The sequence below is a fragment of the Pieris napi genome, chromosome 7 (genome assembly GCF_905475465.1).
Source record: "Pieris napi chromosome 7, ilPieNapi1.2, whole genome shotgun sequence".
NCBI lineage: Eukaryota > Metazoa > Arthropoda > Insecta > Lepidoptera > Pieridae > Pieris > Pieris napi.
Window position 1 is genome coordinate 479,015 of NC_062240.1, and position 27,622 is coordinate 506,636.

At 33.5% G+C, this 27,622-nt stretch overlaps 1 protein-coding gene across 3 annotated transcripts; it reads left to right on the forward strand.

The window, feature by feature from the left end:
- The first annotated feature begins 617 nt into the window (after positions 1 to 617).
- Positions 618 to 26,552, forward strand: LOC125051307 (UDP-glycosyltransferase UGT5-like). Of its 3 annotated transcripts, none has more exons than XM_047651527.1 (4): positions 618 to 1,469; positions 21,372 to 21,597; positions 23,321 to 23,537; positions 25,084 to 26,552. In XM_047651527.1, the coding sequence occupies exons 1-4, from the start codon at positions 624 to 626 to the stop codon at positions 25,358 to 25,360; spliced, it is 1,566 nt and encodes a 521-aa protein (XP_047507483.1). In that variant the 5' UTR covers positions 618 to 623; the 3' UTR covers positions 25,361 to 26,552. The 3 variants fall into 3 exon arrangements, with proteins under 3 accessions (XP_047507483.1, XP_047507485.1, XP_047507482.1); XM_047651529.1 differs by lacking the exon at positions 618 to 1,469 and adding an exon at positions 15,159 to 16,051; XM_047651526.1 differs by lacking the exon at positions 618 to 1,469 and adding an exon at positions 17,325 to 18,307.
- The last annotated feature ends 1,070 nt before the right edge of the window (positions 26,553 to 27,622 follow it).

The window sequence follows — 27,622 nt, forward strand, 5'->3', positions numbered from 1 at the left end:
TATTCTATGGGCTTCATACTTTCGATTGGTATTGAATTTATCTAAAAATCATACCGGTTAAATGTTTAAAAAAATAATTTTTTTTTTAATATTAATTAAAATACTCTGGACTGAAATTTGCTAGGCAACCCATATGGATTATATTTATTGACATATTAAATTAAATATAAAATAAATTTCATTAAATAAGCATCTCTGTGAAGGTCGTTGTATATCGGGATCTTAGACCAATATTATGAGCTTGAAATTTGGAAAAGAAATTCAGAGTAAAAGTAAGGATTCCTATTTTATTTATCTAAACAATTTTGACGCTTTGAATTATATTTGTATGTTTGTACATTTATCTAGTCTATTTTTCATAGTTTTTTAGTATTACATTTAGACAGATGAAACAGTCTTACATTGTTTTTAAGTGAAAATTGCTTCTATAAGTACCCTAATCTTCAGTACTATTTTAGTTCCGCATGCTTACACTAATTGCAGAAATTATATCTAAGTACCTATTAATAATGAACTAGCATCGAGTAAGTGACGTTATATTCCGCTGAAAATAGTATAAATTTCTCGGCATTCGGATGCATACGCAGTATTTTGCGAGACATCGCGTAAGAAAGATCGTAGCTATGCCCATTTTATTGGTTATTTTCTTATTAATAAGCAATGGCGACGGTGCCAGGATCTTGGGGCTTTTCGGGCATACTGGTAAAAGCCACTTTAAGTTCTTTGAACCGTTGCTCAAAACGTTAACAGAACGCGGCCATGAATTGACGGTTGCATCGTATTTTCCTCTTGAAAACCCGCCAAGTAATTATAAAGACGTCAGCTTTAAAGGGGTCGCCGAAGTGGGGTTGGAAACATTTAACTTGGAATTGGTAGAAAATCAAAGATTGCATCACAAAATACCTTTAATTGGCGATATTTTAAAGCAAATTGACTTATTAGACTTGTTTGGCGATTTGGCTGTTAATCTCTGCGAGAAAATTATCAATTGGCAGCCACTCGTAGAGTCGTTACAAAGAAACTACGACTTGGTGATTGTGGAAAGCTTCACAAGCGACTGTATGCTAGGACTGTTGCATGTGTTTGGAATTAAAGCGCCAATTATTGGTTTGTCTTCGAGCAATTTACTGTCGTGGACTTTGCCTCGTCTCGGGCTTGTCGATAACCCATCATATCTACCGTGTGTGAATACTCCGCTGTCTACGAAGATGACCCTTATAGAGAGAATTCAAAATACGGTTATGAGCATTTACACGAATAGATGGTTCCAGCACTACGTTCAGCAAAGAGAACAGGATATTATAGAGAAGCATTACAAAATAGACGTGCCTTTGTACGAATTATCTATGGACATGTCGTTAGTAATGGTGAACACGTTTTATGCTTTGAACGGTGTTCGAAATTATGTTCCGGGCCTGGTGGAAGTTGGGGGCATTCATCTAAACAAGACCGAGATAGAAGTACCAAAGGTATGTGATATATTCTTAGTATAGAAGATTACCGCAACCATACAAATTGGTTATAAAATTTGCAATGATTCACTTGTTTTTGCTGTCTTATAGAAATAAAAATTTTTTTGTGTTTAATCGCCGCGCTAATATTAAATAATATTTGACCAGGACCATGACGATAACATACAAGTTATATTAATTAGTCTTAATCAAAAGCAAAGTACCTACTTGAAACTAAAAATAAGTAAGTACCTATAATTCATTGACGATTATTGTAAGTTCATTTTATTGCATAAAACAAGGTATATGAGTTATGTAATACCTTTTTTGAACATATTATTGCATAGCGTTGCATTGTATAGAATCTTTTGTTATGTGATATTCCTTTTTTAGTGTCTAAGATACGCATTTAAGCACCGGTTTTTACATTTTAATTCAAATTAAACTATATTAATGTTCATTAAATTCATTATTTATATCATCACGCCCTTTTCCCAAAGCGACAGACACCACGGACCTCGGTCCTGACATATCTCTCTTAGACCACAAGCCCATGAACAAAAAATACCTGTGAAATGACCCAACCTGAATTACGCTTAGAAGGCTGTTACTATATCTGAAAATAGCTCTGAGCACTATGCCGTCATTTCTGAGCGGTACATGCGAGTACGTGAGTGAATGGACTTTCTCAGGTACAATGGGGGAATTTCGACTAATTATTAATGTACGGCTTTGTTATAAGTGTATAGATGATTAAAAATAAATGTCGAAAAACCTAGTGCCGTACAAAAGTGATGGTGCCGGAAGTCGGTGCAAATTTTTAATTCGACGACAGTTGCAGAAGCAATATAGGTCATTTATTACTGTACGGCATTTGTGTGATTCCTTTTGGACACATATACAGATACTTTACCCGTAAACGCCGTACATATTCCCAGCGGAGCGGTCGAAAGCTAAGGGTCGCAACATATGTCTGATTAGCATATAGGTGATGATGATATGAAACAACATAAAATTAAATGATCTTGAGAGTACTTCACAAATAGATAACATTTTCCAGCATGCCGTACATTTTTTGTGGAACACATAGGTGTATGGGGTAAATTACTTTCCTCAGAAAAGAGTCATTTTCCGGTGACTTTTATCTGTACGGCAATAACACAGGTTATTAATACTTTAGACAATCTTCAATAAAAGATAAATGCCGTACACTTTCGATAGTCCGCTACCACCGCCTACCAATACAGGGCGTCCCAAAGTTATGGGAAATGAAGGGAAAGTACCTTAAATATCGTAGATAGGGTATTTTACTAAAAGAAGACTTTATGTTATTTTTTAAAGTTATTAATTCTGCATTTAAAGATTTTTTAAAAATTACTTGCCTCGTCTGGGAATCGAACCGACTTAAATGTAAAAAAAACACCCCTACTTTTATGATGCCAATCGAAAGAATGGCCAAAAACTAATAACTCTTCTTAAGTAACATAGTATTTTAAAAGAAAGGAACAGCGTGAATATATCTTTTTAATCAAATTAAAAACATTATCTATCGTATCTGAATAGGCTGACCTAAAAAAATCCCCTACGAGTCTGTTACTTTGGAAAAGTTATTAGGTTTTGGCCATTCTTTCGATTGGCATCATAAAAGTAGGGGTGTTTTTTTTTTTAAATTTAAGCCGGTTCGATTTCCAGACGAGGCAAGTAGTTTTAAAAAATCTTTGAATGCAGAATTACTAACTTTTAAAAATAACATAAAGACTTCTTTTAGTAAAATACCCTATCTGCGATATTTAAGGTACTTTCCCTTCATGTCTCATAACTTTGGGACGCCCTGTATTATATTTTTATTTTTGTTAAAAATATTTTTCCTTTACCTCTCTCTGCTGGTACGATAAGGCTGTAAATATACTTTACAGCCTTATGGTAGTATACTCAGATATGTACAGTTATTAATGACCTTAAGGGACACCTCAAACGTCGTCGAAGTTTTTATCAGCCGTAAAGAATAATCTGGAGTAAAATGTACGGCATCTGGTTTTTTTTGTTAATTTATATTTGTTACATATAAAATAACAATAATCTTTGAAAATATTACTCCCCATATTACTCTAGGAGCATTTGAAAAGTCATCTAAATTTCGGAAATTTCATATATTTTTTATCATAATATTTTTATTTGTTACCATTTATAATGAACGGCTATAATGTACAACGGTAATATTTAGTAACATTATGTAAAAAAACAAGTTGCCGTACATTATTCTCTGATCTTACAGAAGTAAGAACTTGGTAAATCCTGAAATTTCGATAAATATTTAATTACACAAATATTAACTATAATATTTGGACGGCATAATTATAAAACATTATTGTCCGTGTTAAATAATATTTTGAACATGTTGCCGTACATTTTACAATGACCTTAGGGTATATGGGTGTAGGGGTAGGGTTCCGACCCTTGGCTTTCGACCGCTCCGCTGGGAATATGTACGGCGTTTACGGGTAAAGTATCTGTATATGTGTCCAAAAGGAATCACACAAATGCCGTACAGTAATAAATGACCTATATTGCTTCTGCAACTGTCGTCGAATTAAAAATTTTCACCGACTTCCGGCACCATCACTTTTGTACGGCACTAGGTTTTTCGACATTTATTTTTAATCATCTATACACTTATAACAAAGCCGTACATTAATAATTAGTCGAAATTCCCCCATTGTACCTGAGAAAGTCCATTCACTCACGTACTCACATGTACCGCTCAGAAATGACGGCATAGTGCTCAGAGCTATTTTCAGATATAGTAACAGCCTTCTAAGCGTAATTCAGGTTGGGTCATTTCACAGGTATTTTTTGTTCATGGGCTTGTGGTCTATCTCGCTTCAGCCACTTTCTGACATTCACCATTCATGCACGTTAGTGTTCCTCCCTCATCGAGTACGTCCTGGATTTGGTCCAGGTATGTACGGCAAAGCCTACCCGATCCGACTTCACCATCCACGGTATCCTTGTATGTCTTACTTGTTTACCGCATTCCGCCTCATATTCATCCGTTCTACACAAACCACCTAAGCATTACCTTTCTCATCCTTGTCGTTACATCTACTTTTAATCCACAATGTTCACTTGCCAGCTCCTGCAATTCCTCCACCGAAGATGCAATTATCACATGGTCGTAAGCGAATAGGAGACAATCCAGTAGTAGCTGGACCATTTTTAATCCCCGTTCACTTTCATATATTTCAGATAATTATCTGTGAATAGATTGAACAGCCACTTTCTCGACAGGAAACCAACCCGTGCAGGCTCTGTTGATTCTGACGCGTGCCATAGAGTCCCTATATTGAGATTTCAACGCCTGAATCAACTGGCCGCTCACCTGGTGGTACATAGACAACAATGACTTTATATAAGCCTTTTCCAAATCTACAAAAGTACAGAAAACTTTTTGGCCTTTTGAAAGGAAAAGACCTGATCCAATGCCTTTTGTTAATCCTGCTTGCATATCCAATACTCTTTTATCACTTTTTCAATTAATATCTTCGCATTGTTTTTTTTACAATCTACTAAGTATTTTGTACAATCTTCTTATTACCCGTTGCTTTTATATAATGGAACAATGATAACATTTCGCCCTTCGTGGGCACGTGCACGGCACCGTGCCCTGTTCCAGTTACAATGAAAAAGTGAGAGTGATTAAATACTGCGTCGCGCCCAGCCATCATCTCTCCGGAAACCCTACCGCATCTTGACGGCTTTCCAGAAAAACTTTATATTGGTTCCGAAGTCATGACGTGATAAGCGACTCCACATAACTTAGTAGCCGTAGAGACTAAGGTATCTTTTAATTTCACCCATACTTGGTAGACCTCACATACTTCGTCAATTTCCATTTTATCTGTATTTAAGCTTTTCTACGTTACATGCATATTCCTCTTGCAAATCGCAGTTATTTCACTTTTATTCTTTCTAGTCCAACCATCCGTGTACGACATGTACATCTTACGCCAACCCCGAAATAGATTTTTTATATGAGATATCACCAAAGAATTATTGGTGTGTATAGGCGTGCCTTGTTACACCCTGGTATCTAGTACCCATTTCCCACTATCACAAAGTCAATCATACTTTTCCTATCTCGTCTTTCCCAGGATACGCATATCTTAATACTATAATTGTGTTGAAATAACCACATTAATCTTAAACGATGATACTATCAAATAAGACAAAGTTGGAAATGCTTGCGTTAGTATATATTATTAGTATTATAATTTAGTAAATGGTAGGATTTAAAAAAAACGTGAATTATTGCGTTCCTTTTATACTATAATAATTGAAAGTAATTTAATATAATATAAGAATTATAATTATTGCAATAACCATTTATTTTGCACAATAGATAATGATATCAAGTAAGAAAAGTTTGAGTAGTATTTGTAAGTTAATTATTGCAATTACTGAGCATTTACTTTAATATAAATATATAAATTAAATATATAATTATAACTATTCAAGTTTACAGGCAAATAATAAAGTTTTTGTAATTAACGCTAGGATATTTATTAATTATTAACGTTGGCACCCACCCACACATGAAAAAGTATCATAAGACGAAGAATTAATTTAAAATGAGCTATCATTAAATATATTAATTAATATATCGATAGTGTTGAAGACCTTTCATCCTTCATTTGCGGAGCAAATTCGGACGATTACGGATGCTGCTTTTAGGAGATAAGGGTTTGTCCTGCGAAATTCGGTTGGTCTGACGGACACTGCCACTAGGGTGCTATATTCATCACTAGTAAGGCCAATTCTCGAAACCCGCTGCGTAATATGGTCCCCTTATGAATGGTATTATGGGGATATTATTGAACGAGTGCAAAAGAAGTTCCTGAGAAATCTGTATAAAAGAAGATACAATTTTTTTCCTTACCTCTACCCTACTAAGTTCTTGATGGGGGTGTTAGGGTATAATTCATTAGAGCTTCCTAGGGATTTTTCTGTGCTCAGGTTTGGTTTGAGTGTAATAAAGAATGAAACGGAAAGCGCATACTTGCTGGGAGAGATCATGAGGCTATACGTTCCGGACAACTATTACCGCTGCCGGAAACATAACCTTTTCGCTGTGCGTTCGGCTCGCACTGTCCAGCGACAACAAGCGCCCATTCCCCGGTTACTCTCGCTGCTTAATGGGTTTCTCGACTCTTCACCTGAGAGCGACCTATTTGGGAAGCTTATGGGGGTAGTATACTGTGGTTTCAGAGTATACCTGGAGGGGATAAGAGGATAGCATTTACTGTAAATTTTGTAAATCTTAATTGTATTTTATTGTTTTTAGTCTAAGTTTGGCCATTGGGCTGTAAATAAATAAATCCTTTGAATGATATAAGACATGTTGTTTCTGGACCACAAGTAAAGTTTGTACCCCTCAAATGTGTATTTTCACTTAAAATAAAGAGCTTCTCAATTCCTGGAACATTATAGTGGCCAGTGAGGATTTTATAGGTTTCAATAAGATTTCCTCTTAATCTCCTACTTCCTAAATCAGTAAGATCAAGTGCTTTCAGACGCTCATTATAATATTTCTTCCTTAGTGACCTGATCATTTTCGTGGCTTTTTTTTCTAATAGTGGTCTAATGTAACATTTATATATCCTTAAGAGTGTTCTTGGTGAAAGGCATTGGAATGATTTTCTCACTAAGTAGAGCATGGAATTAGCCTTTTTTACAATATTCATGATGTGACATCATATTGTTCTTGGATATTCTTAGATTTTTCAGTGTGTCGAACTGAAACATTATTCTTGAGTGTTTTATATTCTAGTGGGTGTAGTCCTGGTATTAATTATATCTATACATATTTTCGACGGTATGATGATAAAAAAGACCCTTTTAATCAGAGTTCACAGTAAACAATTGTTTTACTAAAAAGAAGTCAATAAGTAGTTTGCCTCGCTCGCTTCTCTTACCGTGTCCCCAAAACAACTTTTCATCTGGAGTCGCTCGGCCTATTTGTGCATTAAGAGCTCAAAATATAAGACACAAAATATTAAACATCCAATATTTTTACTTGAACTCAAATGTTTAAAATTAATGGTCCAACAATAATCTTCCACAAAGTTATGAGTTATGACATTTAACAAAAGATATCGCCTACTAATATTTTCACAGCAATAGCTGGGCACATACGCGATATAGCTGGCACAAACAATATTAAACAAATACGATAGGTACCAAGGTCTATTGTATTGATATAATCTCATAGTTTATATATATTAACAATAAAAAACATGTTGTGCTTTACTTTAATTCTGTTAATAAGAAAAAAATTTGGACAAAACGACCCAATTTTTTTGATAACTACGACATTTTTATCAGTCTAAAGCAGTGTTTCCAGTGGTGGTAAGCGTGCTCCACACGTAGATAATTTTAAAGCTAAGGGAGAATAAATTTTCAGGAGAGGGGAGCCCCTCGCAAAGTTCGAAAATTTATAAAAAATATTTGTAATTTGAATTTCACTTTTTCTTTATATGTTTTAAAATCTTCTTACTGTGTTTCGTTAACAATTTCCAAGTAGTTTCTTCTTCAAACCTTCATTGTAAGTATGTTATGGCTGGCAAAGTACGAGTACCTTGGCTTCACCTTTCATAAACTTTTTTTAATAAGTCCTCAAAAAGAAGAGTTTCAAATAAATCAACATATCGTTAACAAGTATATATGTAATGTTTGTTTGTTTGTATCAGACATAGTTATCCATATTGTCATAAAGTTGACTCAGCGAACGGCTCAAGACATTGACCTAAAAGTGACCGGTTAAGACCAAAGTCATGTATCAAGTTCAAGATTTATTATAACCTCGTATATTTTGATATGTTATACAATTAATCGCGTTTTTTAAAATATCTGAATATAACGCACGCTTTCATATAGAATATTATTTAATTTGGTATGGCTACTAATAAAATTTTTATAGCTCTGCTTTGTGAGATCATAATATCCATTTATTTGTATTTTTGACGAGCTTTTGTGGCCTTTTGTGGATTCAGAGCCGTTCAAAAGTATAAATTACTTATAAACATGATAATAAAAAAAGTTTTTTTTATTTCTTGCCAAAAAAAGTAATCTTAATCCTATATTAATTATGTTTTATAAATAACTTTAATTTTTTTTACTATTTTTTATATGTAATAAGTACTTTGCAAGAACCCTTCCGCTGGTGAAGGCCTCCTCCAAGGATCTCCAGGTATTTCGTCTGGCCTATTTTGGCATTTAAATCGCCCATAACTATATGTGTATCATGTGCAAGATCCAAGCCTCCATACAAGTTTGCATAAAACGTTTTGAGCTCGTCTTCATTTGCTGTTTATGTGGGGGCGTATAAAAAAGATTTTGGTGCCCTGCACATTCATGTTTAAAAGTGGGACTCGGTCAGAAATTCCAGTGAAGCTTTCAATGTTTCTTCCCTGGTGTAAGTTTACTAAAAAGCTGACTCTATATTTAACTTTTTAAGTCCTACTTAACCGAATATACAATATACAATTACAATATGAGGTGTCGAGACCCTTTGTCTGTGGGGTCCTAGCGCTTTAAGGCTTTTTAAAGAAATTTCAAAAAGGTTAGTCGACATCACAGGAGACCGAAGATCTGGCAGCTACCTCGACAAAGAATTAGTCTAGCGATTCAAAGGGGGGACGCTGCCAGTATCTTCGGAACCTTGCCTAAAGGGACTCCTTTTAATAATATATTTTAGTTTATGTTAAGGTTAGTTATTTATTTCAATGTATATTATTTTATTACAATATTCTTCAATTTTTGTTCCTAGACCGCGTTTCCGATAATCCAATTATATCGTAATTTATATTTTTAAGTGCCTCTGTTAATTCTAAGAGGCATAAGAAGACAGGGTTCTGACATTGTATGTTAGTATGTAGAGTTTGTTTGCTGCTCTTACAATAGAGTTTCGTTTTTGAATTTATTGTATTGTTTGTAAACTTAATATGGAAACTTAAAAAGCCGGATGTTATTACGTTATAAGAAAGTGATCTTGTGAAAATACTACGTACGTAATGAATGAGAATGTTATATATATATATAGTTTTTCTTATTATGAAGAACTCTTCCCTAGATAGACCCTAGATTTAATGCATAATCAGTAAGTCTGAGTATCGGCTACTATCTATCTTTCAAATCCCTAAGTGTCAAGGGGTGTCCGTCCACCCTAAAAAAAATATTTTTACTCTTAAATTTAGCGCGAATTTTTTATTTATTTTTATGATACAACATAAAAATACATACAACGCTTAATTTTCACACCTCTACGATCAACCCCTATTTTTTATTTGTCTATTTAAAACTTATGACTTGAACTCAGAGGTTTATATACAGAAAAGTTTTCATTTCGGAAAATCGAACAGTCTCCAGGGTAGCATAGCAAAATGTTCCATGTTGGTAAGCCAAAGTAGTAGGTTAAGTAAAATCACATTAAGGAGAAACAAAGTTCGCATGGGAAGCTAGTTATGTATCTAATTTAAATAAATTCGGGTAGTAAGAGAAATAAATAAATGTAATGAACCTGAAACGACACAAAATGTGTCGATTTATTTGAATACTTGAATCAAGTAAGTGGAGCAGAGAAATCAATTTCTATCATTATTTCGTGTCTACACTCTAGTCTACATGAATCATCTGATTGACACACGAGTAGATAGCTGTTGATAACTCGTAACGTTTATTTTGTTGTTATCATCTTCAAAAATTATTACATTCTGATAAAGTAGGCAAACATTCAATTTGTGTGATCTTGCGCAGTAACTGGCTAACAATAGTTCCGTGAACAGTGTTTGTGATGCGTCCTGTAATATATTATATCTTGACCGTAATAACGTGTCTGCACCATGTTCAAGGTGCTAAAATTCTCGCCCTTTTTCCTCATCCGGGGAAAAGCCACCACATGGTGTTCGAACCTCTTTTCCTAAAATTAGCTCAACGCGGCCACCAAATGACAGTCGCTTCGTTCTTCCCACTTGAAAATCCCCCAGTGAATTACACTGAATTAAGCTTTGTCGGTCTCGCCGGTTTGGGACTAGAAGTTTTAGATATGTCTATGTACGAAAACCCGCCCTTGAGGTACGGCATTCCACTTATCGGAGACATTATTAAACAACGTGATGAGACACGACCGCTTGTCAGAAGCGCTATTATGATTTGTGAAAAATTAGTGGGATTCCAGCCATTAATTGAAGTGTTAAAGCATGACTACGATCTCGTGATCGTAGAGAATTTTAACAGTGACTGTATGCTGGGTCTGTTACACGTGTATGGTATCAAAGCCCCAGTCATAGCGCTCTCATCTTGCAACGCTTTTCCATCGTCTGCAGAACGTTTAGGTTTTGTTGACAATCCTTCTTACGTCCCTATGATAACTTCACCTTGGACTGAATCCATGTCGTATATACAGAGAGTAAAAAATTCAGTTTTGAATGTATATCTTAAGCGCGTCCTGCAAAATGTACAAGACACCGAGAAAGCAATTATTGAGAATCATTACGGTAAGGAAGTGCCATTATACGAGCTATCGAAGAATATTAGTTTACTGATGTTGAATACGTTTCACCAATTAAACGGAGTACGCCCCTTGGTACCAGGACTGCTTGAAGTTGGTGGTATGCACCTTGATGCAGAAGGAAAGAAGATTCCACAAGTGAGTTTAGAATGTTTTTTAATGTAAGACCTCCATTCATTTCTTTTATCATGTGATTTAATAATATTTTTCTTTTATCTCATGTACTACTTGGTTTTATCCTTATATTGATAAATGATATAGTCTTAGTATCCGCTATAATTTTAAATTACCTCAATTAAATTAAAATGCCTGATATATTTATGCCTGATAATTTTTTACAAATATTAGGCACATATGCCTAGTATACAGTTTGGGCAAAATAATTTATTTTTGCCATCTTCTTAAATCAACATAACTCGTTAAACGGTTTACACGTGACAGCATAACATACGAACTGGGTTTCGCATTGGTATACTATATTTAGGCTTATTAATTTTAATATGTCTAAATTATGTGGCCTTTTATATTTTAAATATGACACAATATCTTGCCTTATCAATCGTCAAACAATAACAGTACTCAAATGAATGACTTGCAAATTTCCTTGCTATCTTAAAAATATACCTACGCATACGAAAGTATGTAGTATTGTTCTAGTGAATTATAAAAATAATAATCTTTATTCATTTTTTCTCACAAAAACTTAGTACATAAACAAGTGACAGTTATATACCGTTATAAATAAAATAATCAATATAGATATATGTATAAAATAAAGCCTTACTTCTACTCGTATTTAGGGAAAATGCTAGTTTGTGTGAGACTGATGCCTGCTAAAGGTAAGAGTACCTGTGTTACAGGTCATCAGGCCTCCACCACTTCGGATCGACAGAAGGTCTTAAAAAGTACAGAAAAATTTAGTGAACGCAACTGCAACGTAAACAAAAAAAAAGTATGTATGTGGGTGTGTGTCTGTGTGTTAGTGTGTGTACGTGAGTATGTATGTATTAGTACTTAATTGTTAATCTAATAAAGCTAAAACTATTGTACTATAAATTATAACTTAACATTTAACATGAATTAGTATCAACCTTATACTCAACTATTTAATTATGGTAAGCATATTTTCTGTTTCCTCATAGTTGAGGTCCAGTAGCCACAGTGCAACCGTCTTCTTGCACTCATGTTTTGTTAGAGGATGAATGGAAATGGAAGTGTTGACCTTATTATACAAGTAATCCCCAAAAAAACAGAAGAATTTCTGGGCAAAACTTGTGCGAAAGGAGTTGACTTTTACTTGAGTATTGCCCTCTGAGCTCTCTCTATTTTCAAAAAGTGGGTTTTTGCGGAGCCACCCCAAGAAGAGATACAATAGCTCAGAATGGGTTGACATAGTGAAAGGTAGACGATTTATTAATGGGTGATTGGCAAAGTGCCTCAAAATTTTGAATATATAATTGAACTGCTTTTCTCAGTGGTTCCATCGAATGCTCGTTGCATGTTGTGTAGAGACGAACGGAGCTTACTTCGAAAAACAATAAAAGTATTGGCAACTTTCTACATTAAGTCGTTTATCATTTTCTAAACATTTTCAGTGTTACGTAGGTAATATCTTTAGTTATGTTGTTATTGCATTGGATTTTTGCAGATTTAAGGTTCGCAATGGTATGCCTGATTTCACTCTCCAGCAGCAATTAGGGATCTCATCATCCTTATTACATTGTATATTATCTAGTGGTTGAATTTGCAAACTGTACAGCCAATATTCTTGAGTGTTTTATGTTCTAGTGGGCTTACTCCTGACTGTCTGCCTTTAAATTGTTGTAATTGTCACTGTTGCACGAACCATACGGTGTTCCGTTGGTGGGTGGTATTAATTAGAAATATTTATACATTTTTTCGACGGTATGATGATAGGGTATTTTAATAATAAAAGTGGTTTTCTTAAAATTAGAGTTCACAGTAAATAATTGTTTTTCTAAACAGAAGTCAATAAGTAGTTTGCCTCACTCGCTTCTCTTACCGTGTCCCCATAAACCCAAAACCAACTTTTCACCTGGAGTGGCTCGGCGTATTTGTGCATTAAAAGCTCAAAAGATAAGACACAAAATATTAAACATCTAATAATTTTTACTTTTTATGTTTGTGTTAAAATGGTGCAATAATAATCTTCTACAAAGTTTTGACATTTAACAAAAGATATCGCCTACTTATATTTTCACAGCAATAGGTAGACACATAAGCGATGCAAAAATGCGAAACAAATGCGATAGGTACAAAAGGTCTATTGTATTGATATAATCTCATAGTTTATAGATTAACAACAAAAAACCTATAGTGCTTTACTTAAAATAGACAATTTCTTTACATTAAGGGTCTGTTTCACAAGGTATGGATAAAGTACCAAATAGCTATGCAACACATAAATTATTTGGAAGATAAATTGTGCTATTTGACACTTCATCGGACTTATAACTTACGATGGACTTTATGTGACGAATAGCGCTATCTGACACTCATGAAACGCAACAATAGTGCTTAATATCCTACTAACAAGTAATAAATAGCTAATTTTGAACTTATGTACAACTTATCCGTACATGGTGAAACAGACCCTTAATCTAAATGTTTGGCCAAAACGACCCTATTTTTGAAGTGAAACTTCTTTATCGGCATTGGAAAAAAATTTACCGTCACATTTTTCGGTTACGTGTCATATTTATCCGTTACACGCTTCTTTTTCTTGTTCCTACCACGGTAGATTCGAAGCCATTAATTTTAAAAATATATATAATAACGATAACAATGATAGTAATAATTCTATTACAATTAATAAAATTCTGTAATAATCTTAGTGGTAATAAAGTAAAATGAAATAATTGTATTATTTGTATTCAATCCTATGATAATAAAAGCCTTTTGTTAAACTTTATCTAATTAAACTTTTCTTTAACCAATATCTGTAAAGTTGCATTTTTCAAAAAATACGGTCATAAAGAAGTTTTACGTTTTTACATGTGTACACTAGTACACACACACACTTTTTTTTTAATAACTACGACATTTTTGTAAGTCTAAAATTGAAAAAAACTGGACTAAAGTCAGAACAATTGTATGATACTGATACAGTAAGTTGGCACGTGTTAAAATCAAATGTGCAATAAATAGGAGTGTAATTAATTATGTCGAAACCTTATACATCTGCAGAACATGGCTCATTATATGTATAATGTTAATTTTCCAACAGATAGACGAATTACGGTATATACCTGAAACGTGCATATAGGCTACTTCTTCACCTTTCATAACCTTTTTTTAAAAAGTATAATGTTTGTTTGTTTGTATTGGATATAGTTATCCATATTGTCATAAAGTTGACTCAGCGAACGGCTCAAGACATTGACCTAAAAGTTACCGGTTAAGACCAAAGTCATGTATCAAGTTCAAGATTAATTATAACCTCGTATATTTGTTCGTTCGTTCGTTATTGTTCGTTTTGCAAGAACCCTTCCGCAGGTAAAACCCTCCTCCAAGGATCTCCAGGTATTTCGTCAGGCCGTTAGTTAAAAGGCGCCGATTAGTAAAACGGCTAAGCTGTTAATTGAACGGCCGATTAAACTAGTTGGCTGCGAAGTGCGACATATATATACATATAGTTTTTCTTATTATGAAGAACTCTTAGTATTGTCTTTTATTGACATAACCTTTACGCATTTAAAGAAAAAACTTTTTAACCGGATTAAAGTTATGTATTATTATAAATTTACAATTACATATTTAACATAATTTTAAATTTAACCGATGTTTCGCGTGCTGTAGGTACAGCGTGCGTGGTTCCCTAGATACACTTGACTATTATGTATAAATTCGGGTAGAAAGATTTCTAAGAAATAAATAAATGTAATAAACCTGAATGACATTTTGTGTCGATTTATTTGAATACTTGAATCATGTAAGTGGAACAGAGAAATCAATTTCTATCATTATTTCGTGTCTACACTCTAGTCTACATCATCTGATTGACACACGAGCAGATAGCTGTTGATAACTCGTAACGTTAATTTTTTTAATTATCATTTTCAAAAATTATTACATTCTGATAAAGTACACAAACATTCTACAGGTTTTAGTGAACTTGCGCAGTATCTGGCTAACAGTAGATCCGTGAGCAGTGTTTGTGATGCGTCCTATAATATATTATATCTTGACTGTAATTACGTGTCTGTACCATGTTCAAGGAGCTAGAATTCTCGCCCTTTTTCCTCATCCGGGGAAAAGCCACCACATGGTGTTCGAACCTCTTTTCCTAAAATTAGCTCAACGCGGCCATCAAATGACAGTCGCTTCGTTCTTCCCACTTGAAAATCCCCCAGTGAATTATACCGAATTAAGCTTTGTCGGTCTCGCCGGTTTGGGACTAGAAGCTTTAGATATGTCTATGTACGAAAACCCGCCCTTGAAGTACGGCATTCCAATTATTGGAGACATTATTAAACAACTCGATGATCCACAACCGGTGGTCAGAAGCGCTATTATGATTTGTGAAAAATTAGTGGGATTCCAGCCATTAATTGAAGTTTTAAAGCATGACTACGATCTCGTGATCGTAGAGAATTTTAACAGTGACTGTATGCTGGGTCTGTTACACGTGTATGGTATCAAAGCCCCAGTCATAGCGCTCTCATCTTGCAACGCTTTTCCATCGTCTGCAGAACGTTTAGGTTTTGTTGACAATCCATCTTACGTCCCTGTGATAACTTCACCTTGGACTGTATCCATGTCGTATATACAGAGAGTAAAAAACGCAGTTTTGAATGTATATCTTAAGCGCGTCCTGCAAAATGTACAAGACACCGAGAAAGCAATTATTGAGAAGCATTATGGTAAGGAAGTGCCATTATACGAGCTATCGAAGAATATTAGTTTACTGATGTTGAATACGTTTCACCAATTAAACGGGGTACGCCCCTTGGTACCAGGACTGCTTGAAGTTGGTGGTATGCACCTTGATGCAGAAGGAAAGAAGATTCCACAAGTGAGTTTAGAATGTTTGTTACGATAAAGTTAATTGCATCTATATTTACTGAAGAGGTTAACTCCATTCATTTGTATTATCATGTGATGTAAGTAATCTTTTTCATTTAACTCAAGTACTACTTGGTTTTATCCTTATTATTATATTGATATATATCCGCTATAATTTTAGGTCACCTCAATTAAATTAAAATGCCTGATATAGATTTAATAACAAATACTAGGCAATATACAATTTGGGCAAAATAATTGATTATTGCCATCTTCTAAAATCAACAGTTTACAAGTGACAGCGTAACATACGAATTTCGTATTGGTATACTATATTTAGGCTCATTAATTTTAATACGATTCAATTATGAGGCCTTGTATATTTTATAATTCACACAATATCTTGCCTTATCAATCGTCAAACAATATCAATACTCAAATGAAGACTCAGAATGACTTGCTAATTGCCTACTTAATATGTTTAATATATCTATGCATACGAAAGTATATAGTATTGTTCTAGTGAATTATTTAAAAAAAAAATCAATTGACAGGTTTTTTAGCAATAATAGGAGAAAGTAAAAATTCAAACATTCACGAGAGACTAAGCTAACATATATACCTATTGATGTTATAAAGACAGGCATATGCAGTGCATTTCCGATTTCCACAAGATAGCTATGAACCTTGACACTTATTCACTGAGAGGCAAACTAGGTCTATAATATGTTATTAATATTTTATATGAACATAATAATATGATCGTTTTTTGTATACAGCCTATCTAGGTATAACGCAAGAAATTTACATAGGTACGCATTTTTGCACTACTTATGATTATGACCTATAATTTCTGTGCCGTTATAATTGCGTGATATTTTAATATCAAGAAAAATTCGGCGTTCTTTTATTTTATTTTACGAAGATTTAATTCGTAAAGGTCAAATAGTCCGTATTTAAAGTACTTACTATACTCTAGTAAAATAGACAAAGTTGGCGCGATAATACATAAGATTTTTTAAATATTATTTGTAGAAATAAGTTTAGAGACAAAAAAATCTGAGAGGTCAGTTCCCATGGCTCACACTTAAAAACATAATGAGTTTCAGTCAAATTATTACGGATGTTACTCTGTAAAAAAATCGTAATTGCTGGCTAAACGGCTAATTAAAATTACACATTTCTTATTTTGAATGAATATGTATATTTTAAAGTATCAAAACCTTATCTAAGTAGTTCATTATCGAGGTTAAAGGCTGAGGTCTAACCTCAATAATCTTCGATTGTCATGCGTTATAACAGCCGCGGATGTCATGTAACTCATTCTGAAAATAGTGTCGGACTGTTCAGTGTCGGGCTGCTCGCACTGTGTCTGCCAGTATTTTACTCGCCTCTCTACCGGGAAGAGCGTGCGATGCGTGCACTCACTATAATATTCGCGTTCGTCGCGCTCCATCATGTTCAAAGCGCAAAAATTCTCGGTCTATTTCCACATACGGGGAAGAGCCATCACATGGTTTTTGAACCCCTTCTTAAGCAGCTGGCGGAACGTGGACACCAAATGACAGTCGCGTCATTCTTTCCCTTAAAAAGTCCACCTTCAAATTACACCGATGTCAGTTTTGAAGGTATCGCTGGTATAGGTGTCGAGACATTGGATATGTCATGGTTCGAAAATCCTAGTTTAGTGTTCCGATTGCCGTTTGTGGGTGAAATTTTTAAACAGTTTGCCGGTTTTCAACCTCTCGCCGGAATGGCTTTAAACGTCTGCGGGAAGGCTATTGATTGGCCGCCGCTCGTGGAGGCTTTGAAAGGCGACTACGACATCGTGATAGTAGAAAACTTCAACAGTGATTGCATGCTGGGATTGCTACATGTTTATGGAATTAAAGCACCGATTGTTGCATTGTCGTCATCGAATGCAGTGCCGTGGGCTGCAGAGCGTATCGGATTTGTCGATAATCCGGCGTATTTACCTGTGCTTAGTGCAAGTTGGGCAACTTCGATGACTTATGTAGAAAGGGTGCAGAATACGTTTATGAATCTGTTTTTGAAATACTGGTTCCATTTCGATGTTCAAGAGAAGGAGAAGTCGTTAATTGAAAAGCATTATGGTCTGAAAGTGCCTCTGGAAGATTTGGCCAAAAATATAACATTGTTGATGGTCAACACGTTTCATCCTCTGAATGGTGTGCGCCCATCTCTCCCGGGACTGATCGAAGTTGGCGGTATGCATCTTGATGATACTAGAAAGCACATACCGGGGGTGAGTTCCGCAAGAATAATATTATGATAATTATTAAGAAAGTTCAAGGATTTTATTTATGCTCTTGTGTTTAGATAAAAGTGAACACGTTTTTATACTCTAAATTTTACCTGTACCACCTCCGGCCTTATTCTCGTAACATTATAACTCGGCTTCTTTATATAGAAAACAAAAACAACAGCCTTTCCCACTTATGTAGGTTAAGATACCCTGGCATCTTGAATAAAAATTATTGGCATACTGAATAAAAAATTTACAACACAATCGTAAAATGTATGCTTGTATGTTGCGTTGTTGTCGTCTATGAATATACTCTTCAAATTTCATTCAAATTAATACAAGAACCGGAATAAGTCTTTACGTAGTGAATCTATTCGTCGGGTTGTCTCTCTCCCTAAAATATGGCGAGGGGGCCGATGGCTGGCCATGCGTCATACTCGTGAACGGGTGCTACTTGTGGTGACTGGTCGTACTTGAATTCGTGTATGCGGTGATGTTAATTATTTCGACTATATGTTTGCGTGTTGTTCCCACGAGAATGTAAGTGCGTGCTCCTATTTCACCATGCCTCCTGCTGATAGGGGACAAGTCTTTGTTTTTATTTATGTTATTATTATTAATTACTTAAAATGTCATGTGGAACATGGTGTAATGGTTGCAGCTCCTTACAAACGTTGTGTAAAAAAAAAAAAAACATGGCGATTAAAAAGAGTGGCGGAGAGTTTATTGCCAGTTCTTCTCTTCCGTTCTACGCCCTTGATTTGAGAACTGGCAGTAAATGTAAAATTAGAAGCATTAATATTTATTTCTTTAATGACGAATCACAAGTGTACATTGTGTTACCTACGTGAATAAATGATTTTTGAATTTTGAATTTATTTACCTACCTTGCCAACATTTTAAAGGTCACTAACAAAAATACCGAATACTAATAACGATTGTTTTTTTAGATACCTACGCCATTAATATATATTACTTTATCAGTGACAAAATATATCTGTTTATGTCCAAAACTTGTTCCTTAATCTGTTTTAGTTATAAATGTTTCTTAAACACATTAAGTTTTATCTTGGGAATAAATTATATGGACAAGAAGATTTTGTGCTATTATTTCGCTAAAATTTATCTGTGATCATAAACAATTTTTTGTTTTTCTATACATATTTATTGATTTTTAACGTTAATTATGTTTCGTAGCCATGCATTTAATTCGGTGTAAAAGAGCGAAAATAGGGTAGTTGGTGTTGGTTATTTCTTTCGTATCTACGAGGTAATTAAAATTAAAAATATTTACGTTGCATCACATTGTGATAACACCTCATTATTATTACATATCTTATTTTAACTAATACATATTCTAAGTTTTTTTACCCAAATACACAGATAAAAGCTCATAAGTACGTTGTGTTTTGTTTAATATTATCGACTAAGACCTCTTTAACAAATGACTCGCAAACTACAACGTTATTATTGTGATAACGATAACCCATTTACCTGATTACAAAATCAGTTTATTGGGTTAATCACTATTTAATTTTCACAATTACTCCACTTACACTTCTCTGTTTTTAAGTCGCATCCAAAAAAAAACTCTAGAGATTTTCATTATTTCCCATGTCTTGTATCTTAGGGGAAATACAGTAGATTTATATGCGCCTGATATTGCTTCCTTAGCTATATTTGATGTCAGGTTTTTACTTATTACAGAAGCAAATCTCTCTCACACAGTTACAAGAACCTTTCGATGTTGTCAATTGCATTTAATTCTTCGTATTTAACTTTTAAACGCTGTTACAATTTTTGCATATTATCTAATCTATATTCAAACTAAAACAATTGAAGTCAAGTTATTTTGATTAAAGCTATGCGCTTGTTACTGATAACAAACAATAGATATTTGTTTAAAGTACCTATTGATATCTAATGTTTCGTCCTCATTACTGCGACAAATAAACGAATGATAGTGTAATATACTTCAACTAATTAAGGCATACATTTGTAAATAAGACTAATCTTAGGAATTAAGTCTCATCGTAGGAATTATTTCGCAGTGTATTTACAACAAAGGGAGATAGATACGTTATCATAATACCTAAACCAAGCATTTATAAATTTTCTGTTAAATAAGATAAATATAAGAACTTGTCTACACAAGTTATGTGTTCCAATAGTTTGCAATGAATGCAATCTATAGACACTGACGTACGAAGCTAAATCATTTGCCTTAATAGGTTTATCAATCAAGCAGTTTATCGAGGTCAAATCTATCAACGAAAGAACACTAGAGCATTCGTTATATTAAATGACCACTTTTATTTATCGAATAAATATATTTTTTTTACTTTATTTGTAAAAACCTATATATTGTATTAAAATGGTAAGAGCGGTAACGTAAATGGCCCTTAATACAAATATGTATTCATTTCTATAGATAATGCAAAGCTAAAGATGCTGCTTAATGCGTACTCTAAAATAATAATAATATATTAAATGAAGTACTTGGAACAATAGAATATAGAATCTTGTAAATTATTAATTACTATTAAGTGTATCTTGATACAACTATAATATATAACATCATTATAACAAAGATAATTCGCGCATGCAGATAAATTATGTGTATAATGAAACGTTACGATAAAATTATATTACAATATCTCGTTACTCGGTGTCGCAAATAAAGGTCAGTGACCGGTGCAATGACCGAAGGCATAACATAGATATTGCAAATTTTTATCAACAGTAAAAAGTGTAACAGTCTTCTTTTTTGTGCATATGAGATCAATTTAATATAACAGTAACTCTGTATATTCATAGTTTATTTCATACTTTGTAAATGTAACATCGTACTTTCTTAAATAGCATATATCTTTTACCTGTTTGCCCTAAAAGATACGTTCTGTTTAAGATAATAATGTTAAATCATATCTACAATATAGCCTAATATTTGAATAAGGTATTCGATAAGTCAGCTACTAAGTAGTTATTCAATTTGAAAAATGTAATAATATTATAGTAATCTAAGTACATGTGTCCTCTATTATCAAATATCTTTCTTTTACAGTATATGGAGAGATTCCTCAACGAATCCGAGCATGGCGTGGTCATATTCAGCTTCGGTTCTCTCATCAAGACCGCAACGATTCCTAAATACAAAGAAGATATAATAACCAGAGCGCTCTCCAAGCTGAAGCAGAGGGTGATTTGGAAGTATGAAGACAGTGCAGAGGAAGGTACCCTTACTGGAAACATTTTGAGAGTGAGGTGGCTGCCTCAGTACGAACTATTACGTAAGTTTTTTTCATAGAGACATATTAATTCATTTAGAATTATCTAATAATAATAAATTCAGTAGACGCATCATGATGGCAAACCGCTTCTACTTTGGCCTTCTCAGAAAGAACTTCAAGCTTGTTTTGTACAAAACTCTACTGCGACCAGTGCTCACTTATGGTTCTGAAACCTGGCGCCTTAGCAAGAAAGACGAGATCTCTTTCTTTATTTACGAATAAAGTCTACACAATACTTAACATCATAAAAACACACTCACCTAATATTATTGTTCTCGAAGCAATATTGTTAGGTGAGGCTGACAGTTAATTATCATGTTTACTATAACACTGTAATAGTGTTAGACAGGCGTGACATTGTAATAAATATATAAAATATATTTAACTTTGCAGAATCTTTTTTTGTTCAAACAAAGCAATATGAACAAGGCTATGACATAATTGCTATTTTGTATGTTCAACTCTGGGAAAATATCTCATCTTGTAGTTTAGCAGAAATAACGCTATTCTGAGGAAAATTCAAATATGCTCACGTAAAACCTCAAAGAATCGTGTTTCTCATTTGTAAAATTATTACCTACCGTATTTTCATGCTAATTATATGGCATTTCTATATTAAGACACAATACGTTATATTCACAACTAATTACTAACTACAACTAAGAACTACAAATTTTAAGGAAAATGATATTTAAGATTTTAGTTACTATCAAAAAAGTTCACTTGGTAAACTCTTGCAAATAAAGGCTTTATTTCATTAAAACATTTTGCTAATTGCCAATAAAGCAAATAAATAAAACAATTTTTAAATACAGCTACTATCCCCAAAGATTTTCCTTTAAATCAGATTGAATTAATATGTGTAAACGAATATCATTTACTTCAAGGGCATCTTTTATTAGTCCTTAAAGATTTTGTATAATAGGCACTTCGGAAGAACCTTGCTAAATGCACGTTGACATGTTATATGGTTTTCCTTTGTATTCATTACTATTCATATCATCTATTAAGTTACAATGTGGGCTTATTGTTGTTCTTGTATACGTATTTCCTTTATATGTTTAATGAACTGTAAGAGTAATGTATACTTAAGTCGTAGAGCGAGTCTTAGTCTGTAACATGTGAGGAAATCCAAGGAAAATAGAAAGCCAGAAATGTAATGTGGTCAATTGATGATTGACCTACTTACATTTTAATCCATTAGACTGGCTTCTTATAAAAGGATTATACTTAAGAAGTTATACGGGTTTATTAAGGCTTGATTCAATCAAAATAAGTTTGTCTTTACATTTATAAACTCTTTAAGTTTTGAGATATTTTCGTACCAATATAAATAAACTAGCTATATATAGCATCATACATGATCACTTGTGAACATCACTAAGAACTTAACAGTATACACGTAGACATGTCTGAAGAACACGACCGTTCGCGAAGAACAAGTCATGAAAACTCGGCCGGGTTTAATTTCTTTCGACAATTTTTACAAATATTTTGAGTAATTTTGAACCGACAGGAATTGAATTTGAATCTGATAGTTTCAAAAATTCTTTCGCTTTGGTTTGACATGTGATTTGAATTTATTTATGGATCTCGCAATTCATTTTGGCTTCCGATTCAATGACAGATTTTACTCTATACCCACGATGCCAAAATAAGTGGAACCCTTATAAAGACATACACGTATTTACTAAAAAAAAAATAATAACAATTTTTTTTTCAGGTCACAAAAAGGTAGTGGCATTTTTGGCACATGGAGGCCTTTTGGGTATGACTGAAGCGGTATCAGCTGGTAAACCCATGGTGGTCGTGCCCTTCTTCGGAGACCAACCCTCCAACGGCGCTGCGGCAGAAGCAGCAGGATTGGCTAAAGTTGTCTCTTACTCTGATCTTACTGAAGAAGCGTTAAGTGCTGCCCTTGAGAAGGTCTTAAGTGCTGAGTAAGTACCTCATTATACCTAATGTAGTTTAATAGTTTTTAATAAACTTATATATTTGTAATGGACGAAATTACTTGTAAAATTGCAACGTCAACATTGCCTTAAGCTGTTAGTAGGCGTGAAACTTCTAATCAAAACATATTATATATATATATACACATCGGTTATATTCGACCTATATTTGTTTTTTTTTTCATTTATTTACTTCATTAGTTACATTAGATATTGCAATCGTATAAGCTGTATTTATAAAATAATCATAAATATTAAACTACGTAAATAAAATCAGCCATTAAAAATTTCATTAAATTATGACTAGTCACATGCAACCGCATAGATTATAATATTAAATATATTATAGAATATGATACAATAACTTGTCTTTGTTACATTTGACATTGATATTCGCAATTTTAACATAAATTAAATATGATTATTACTAAATGACTAATGGATATTTTCTGAATATCAAAGACGAACCTTTAAATAAGAGAACCTTTTAAACCAGAATAAGACGCTCGGTAATAGTAGCTATTTACTGTTTGTGTTGCAGATATTTATGTATAGAACATAAAAATAGAACGATCTCCTCGCTTGTGTTCCTTAGTTAATAAACGAACTGGTTCATAATTAAAATTATAACTCGACAACAACCAGGGAATACGAACTTAATACTTAATAAAGTGCACATTTCTCAAATCAAAGGCGTAGAACGAACGAGCAAAAACTTTTAAACGCTTAGTTTATTTTACAATATGTTTATAAGTAACCATTACACCATACTTCTCATATGTTAAAGCATTTAATTATTGAATATAAGCAAAAAATTATAATAAATAAAGAGGAACACCAAACATCTTCGTGCGCTATGTTTAATGTTAGCCGAGCAGTTGAGCAGTAACTCTCAACCGAATCCCGTCTTTGCCAATGTCTGCCGCCATGCTGATCATTCACTTGTCTTTATAGAAAAATAATTATTTTAAACATATTACACCTCATCTACAATAATAATTAATGTTACAAATATTCCATGTATTACAAGCCCTTGGCAAGAAATTTGGGCTCGATGCCAATATAATATGCGGAAGTTATATCTATTGTCTAACATAATACACTATTTTAGAACAGTAGCTAGCTCCTGTTCCTACTAGTCTCAAACACAATATTTTTTCAAACCAGAAGTTATACTTAGTATAATTCCGACCAAGTGTATGACCAACCAGTTTCATTTGTAAATTTTCACTGGAATCAAGCAATCTACGCATTAACTTTTCCCATAAAGTGCTTAATAATAATAAATTACCCCAATATTTCATAAAAACTAATTGAACTATTTTACCTTAACATTTCTTTCGTTTCTTTCTATAAAATTGTGTTATTGAAACGCTGCGATGAAAAGAGACAGATGAGTACTTAGGTAAACGATGCAATTAGACATGTATTTTTATGAAAAAGGGATTATATAAAACTCATTATTACTCAGGCGAAAACACGGGATATACAACTGGACTACTAACAATATTAAAGCTATATTTCTCACTTTCAGAATGCGTTTGCAAGCGCGTCTACTTTCAAATATCTGGAATGACAGACAAACCCCGCCACTCGAGACCGCCGTGTACTGGGTTGAGAGGGTGATTCGTTGGGGTCCAGCTGCGAAACTCCATTCTCCAGCCAGGGATATGCCTTTCTACCAACTTGCCTTGCTCGACGTTGCGGCCGCATTTATCGCTTTTGTTATTACTATTGTTGTTATTATTTGGTTTATTCTTATGAGGGTATCAAGGCTCTTTGTTAAGGAACGGAAGCAGAAGTTACATTAACACAATAACTTTGTTGGTTTGCTTTAAGTTTACGTTTAAGCTTATATACATTGGTAGGTACTCATTCTTATCTTCCTGGAGGTTTAGAGTTCACGATGTAACTACAAAACATCAATATGCATCGCTTGGTTGTGAAAACAATCAAACAACTGTTCGTTCAACTGTACATTCCAACCTCCAGAGTTATAACACTAAAATCATTTCATAAATCAAAATGATTGCTTTGCCAATAATAGAACTATAGTGTGGTTGGAAACGAGCTGTTATTTTTTTAGGATATAATAGAACAAATATAAGAATTAACTAGAAACAGAGGTAATTAGATTAATAATGAAAATATATAACTATATAAACTTATAATAATGTAAATAATACTTTACGAAAAATTTAAAGAATTGCGATTATCTTTAAAAGAACCAATGTGATTTATACCCAATATTATATTTGACTTATTAAACATATTTTTAAGTTATTATAATCATGGTGCTGTTTATAACATGAAACTTAATAAATGTATAGAAAAAAACTATTTACATAACTTTTGTGGGTTTATTATATCAATAGTTAAAAGTGTTAGCAAAGGTTTACAAATGTATCATTGCTCGACAACATATTATTTAGTTTTAGCTATATTTTAAAAATCAATATAAAATGGATAAAAGTACAACCCTATACACAAACACGTCGTTTTGTGATTGTTATTAGTTATTTACTAAGCCAATTTGATCATGATTTATAAATAGCGTCTTCTTCGTAGTCTTCATTACTGAAGGTCTTGCCTGTCATGAAAAGCCCGAACCGACACGTCGACGTGCTGCCTCCACTACACTCTATCCTCAGCTTGTCTCAGTGCATTAGGGATGTGGACACCCATAATTGTCTTTATCTGGTCAGACCAACGGGTAGGCAATCGACCCCGACTTCTCAGGCCATCACTCCTCCCTACCATTACCAGCTTGTCGAGACTATTCGATTCTCTCTGGCAATTTTACCAAAGTAGCTAAGCACCCGTTTGTAAATGGTAGTTGACAGTCTTGTGGTGATCTATAGTTGGCTGAGACTGGACTTATTGGTTCTTTTTGCAGTCCTTGGTATTCGCAACATTCTCCTCCTTAGGAAAATTCAAATTATAGCGCCTGCCGAAACTATGTTACCAAAGTTTGCCTCGCTAAATTATAAGTATTAAATGTTATAGTTGTTTTATTTAATTATCAAGTTACCTTCTATTTAAGCCTTTTTTATACATTATGATAGGTTGCATGTCTTTTGTAAATGTAAAAAAACAAAGGTTTCCACTGAGGTTTTACAATATTTTTTTGGTTATTTTACAATTTCACTTTTTTAAAACATGATTTAGAAATGTTAATTGCAAATAACCTCCTAAGTATTAATATATTTTGTAATAATCTATGAATAACTTATTATAGCAATAAAGTGATTAGAACATCATTGGAATGCTACTTTCTACATTGTAATCGATATGCAGAAAAAAATAGGTCTGTTAAATGAATTAATCGTGACTTAATGATCGTTTAATAATATTTATTTAGTTATTTAATATTTAAGAGCTTCACTTTTTAAAAAAGACAAAGAAAATTAAGTTATTTTTATGTTTATCAAATTGACAGAGAAATAACATATTTTAATATGTTGTAAACTACTACTATAATACTTTTTAAGTAAATAATGCTAAAAAGCACTGACATTCAGGTTTGTAAAAAAATATAATGAAGTTATTTAGGTATATTTAATAGCAATAAACAAATACCAAATTAAATTAAAGAAAATAATAATAAATTTTCATAATAATAATTAATACCTATTATTACTAGGATACTTTTTATTAAACATATTTTATATTTATAATCAAGTATACAGTATTTACAATTTTCTTAACCTACAAAGTAATAGTAGAAATTATTAAAAAGAAAATCAAAACAAATTTAAAAAGTTTGGTCCCTGTGGCAGTGTACCTTTAACGCTGGCAGCATTTTCTCATTGAGGAAAGTGCCAGCTCTGGGATCACCGGTACTATCCACTAGGCGCCAACTTAAATCTTTAATAAGCGCCTGTGCACTTGAACCTCACGGCCCAAGAGTCTCTACTCCAAATGGAACAAAATCGAAGTTAGAGGAAAGACTTATGTTTGTGCAGAAAATAATATCTGCCTACTCTGCGGCCGCCCCAGCTTTTTTGCTTGTCCGAAGGAGGTGAGATTGGGCAAACGTGTCCACACAAGTAGCATCCCATACTAAACCCCGT